General features: G+C 26.8%; 1 protein-coding gene across 1 annotated transcript; it reads left to right on the top strand.

The window, feature by feature from the left end:
* Positions 1-300: 300 nt before the first annotated feature.
* Positions 301-1,137, top strand: LOC108345509 (heavy metal-associated isoprenylated plant protein 45). The gene is made up of 3 exons (XM_017584084.2): positions 301-339; positions 572-647; positions 751-1,137. Exons 2-3 carry the CDS (start codon positions 593-595, stop codon positions 1,071-1,073), a joined length of 378 nt encoding a protein of 125 aa, XP_017439573.2. The 5' UTR covers positions 301-339; positions 572-592; the 3' UTR covers positions 1,074-1,137.
* The last annotated feature ends 904 nt before the right edge of the window (positions 1,138-2,041 follow it).

Genomic DNA, 2,041 nt, shown 5'->3' on the forward strand with positions numbered 1-2,041 from the left:
TAACCAGAATGATTTTTTTTACGTGACTTTCATGAAGTTCAGAAACAAATTGCTCTATAATTTAATTTCAACACGAAACATAACTTTTTATAATAATTTTAATTAGGATAAAAAAAATATAGAATCCTACGTTTATAAATTCTCACTTTACAGATCAGAGCGGAAAATTACTTCCAATTAATAACACGAAGCATATGATATAATTGCATGTGCTTATCTAAACGCCTTGTTTCTTGAAAACTTGTTATATATAAATGGAGAAGCATCCTTAGTCCTGGCAACATGTATAACATGTTTGGGTGGAGACCTCGGAAAAAGAAGCTTCCTAATGTTTTGTCAGTAAGTACTCTTTTTGGTTTTTTGTCAGTGCAATATTGCATGAAAAATACTCCTAAACCAAAAGAATTCCTGTATGGACGATGATAGGTTACCAACTTCTTCTAATAATTTTTTTATAATAGATTATGTGTTACTATTTGTCTGTATATTTGAAACGGATCAATCACATTTTATTACCTGTCATTTTCCTTTGTATCTGGTTTAGTGTCATTTTCAGCTTATTTTGTTGCAGATAGTTGAACTTAAGGTGCATATGGATTGCGAAGGATGCGAAGAAAGAATTAGAAGGGCAATCTCCAAATTGAATGGCAAGAGCTCAACCATTCAAAAACTTTTTATTTTATTTTATCTTAATGATTGTAATAAGTTAGTAATTTCTAGGGTTGATGAAGTGTGAAATTTGGCATGCAGGAGTTGATAGCTTGGACATAGACATGGATCAGCAGAAGGTGACAGTAAGAGGGTATGTGGAGAAAGGGAAGGTGTTAAGGATTGTGAGAAGAACAGGAAGAAGAGCAGAATATTGGCCATTTCCTTATGACAGTGAATACTACCCTTATGCCTCTCAATACTTGGATGAGTCAACTTTTTCTTCTACCTATAACTACTACAGACATGGTTACAATGAGAGTGTTTATGGCTACTTTCCTGATCAAGCATATTCTACTGTTCAGGATGAAACAGTCTTTCTCTTCAGTGATGACAATGTTCATGCACCCTGTGCCATCATGTGAATCATTATCTACCTGCCTCTGCTCATATAATCACAACTAATCAAGTTGTCTGAGTTTCATCATCAAAGGAAATAAAAAATAAAAAGAGAGTTGCTATGGTAGCCAGAGAAATCTAAGGTTTTTTTTATGAATCTTTTGATTTAATAGTGAATGAATTTCACAGCAGCTATAAAAAATTATAGTAGTCCTAATCTTGTGTTTGGATTCGACATGATTAAGAGAATAATTATTTTTATATAAACTGAAGTATTTTATGGTAAAATATGTTGTTTGGATAAAGAATTTTGAAGAAATTAAAACTTTTTAATTTTATTAGAGTAATTAGATTATTTAAAATTAAAGAATTTAAAATTTTATTTTTAAAAAAATAGAATTTAAAATTTTTCACATGATTATATTTATATTTTGATATTTGTACTTTGGAGTTTGGATTCAATCATCCAATTTAATTTTGACACAAAGCTTCATTATTTCTATTTTTTTTTACATAAAGAAATATTAGTATACAAAATAAAAATATTTCTTTGATGTAAATTAAGAAACATTTTTGTAAATATAGAATAAAAAAAATCTTATAAAACATTCACTATAAAATAACATAAATCAAAATCAGTTAAAAAAATATTAATACTGACATTTTTTAATTTTTAATAATTATTTGATATTTAAATTGTTTTGAATTTGATGACAATCCAAATATATCTATTCACTAAATTTAAATTTTATATAAAATTAAAACATTTAGAATATAAATATTTTAAAATAAAATTCATTCATATTTAATATGTGACATTCCAATCACATGGTATAAATACTACAAAGAAGTTATCATATATTCAATAAAGTAGAACAGTTAACGGACAGGAAATATAAAGTTTAATTACAATCATTTAACATAATATAAATCAAACTTCATATACAAGTTATTAAAACAAAACTATATACAAAATTTCAGGTCTAAAAGAAAC

Source organism: Vigna angularis, chromosome 8 (assembly GCF_016808095.1).
Source record: "Vigna angularis cultivar LongXiaoDou No.4 chromosome 8, ASM1680809v1, whole genome shotgun sequence".
Taxonomy (NCBI): Eukaryota; Viridiplantae; Streptophyta; class Magnoliopsida; order Fabales; family Fabaceae; genus Vigna; species Vigna angularis.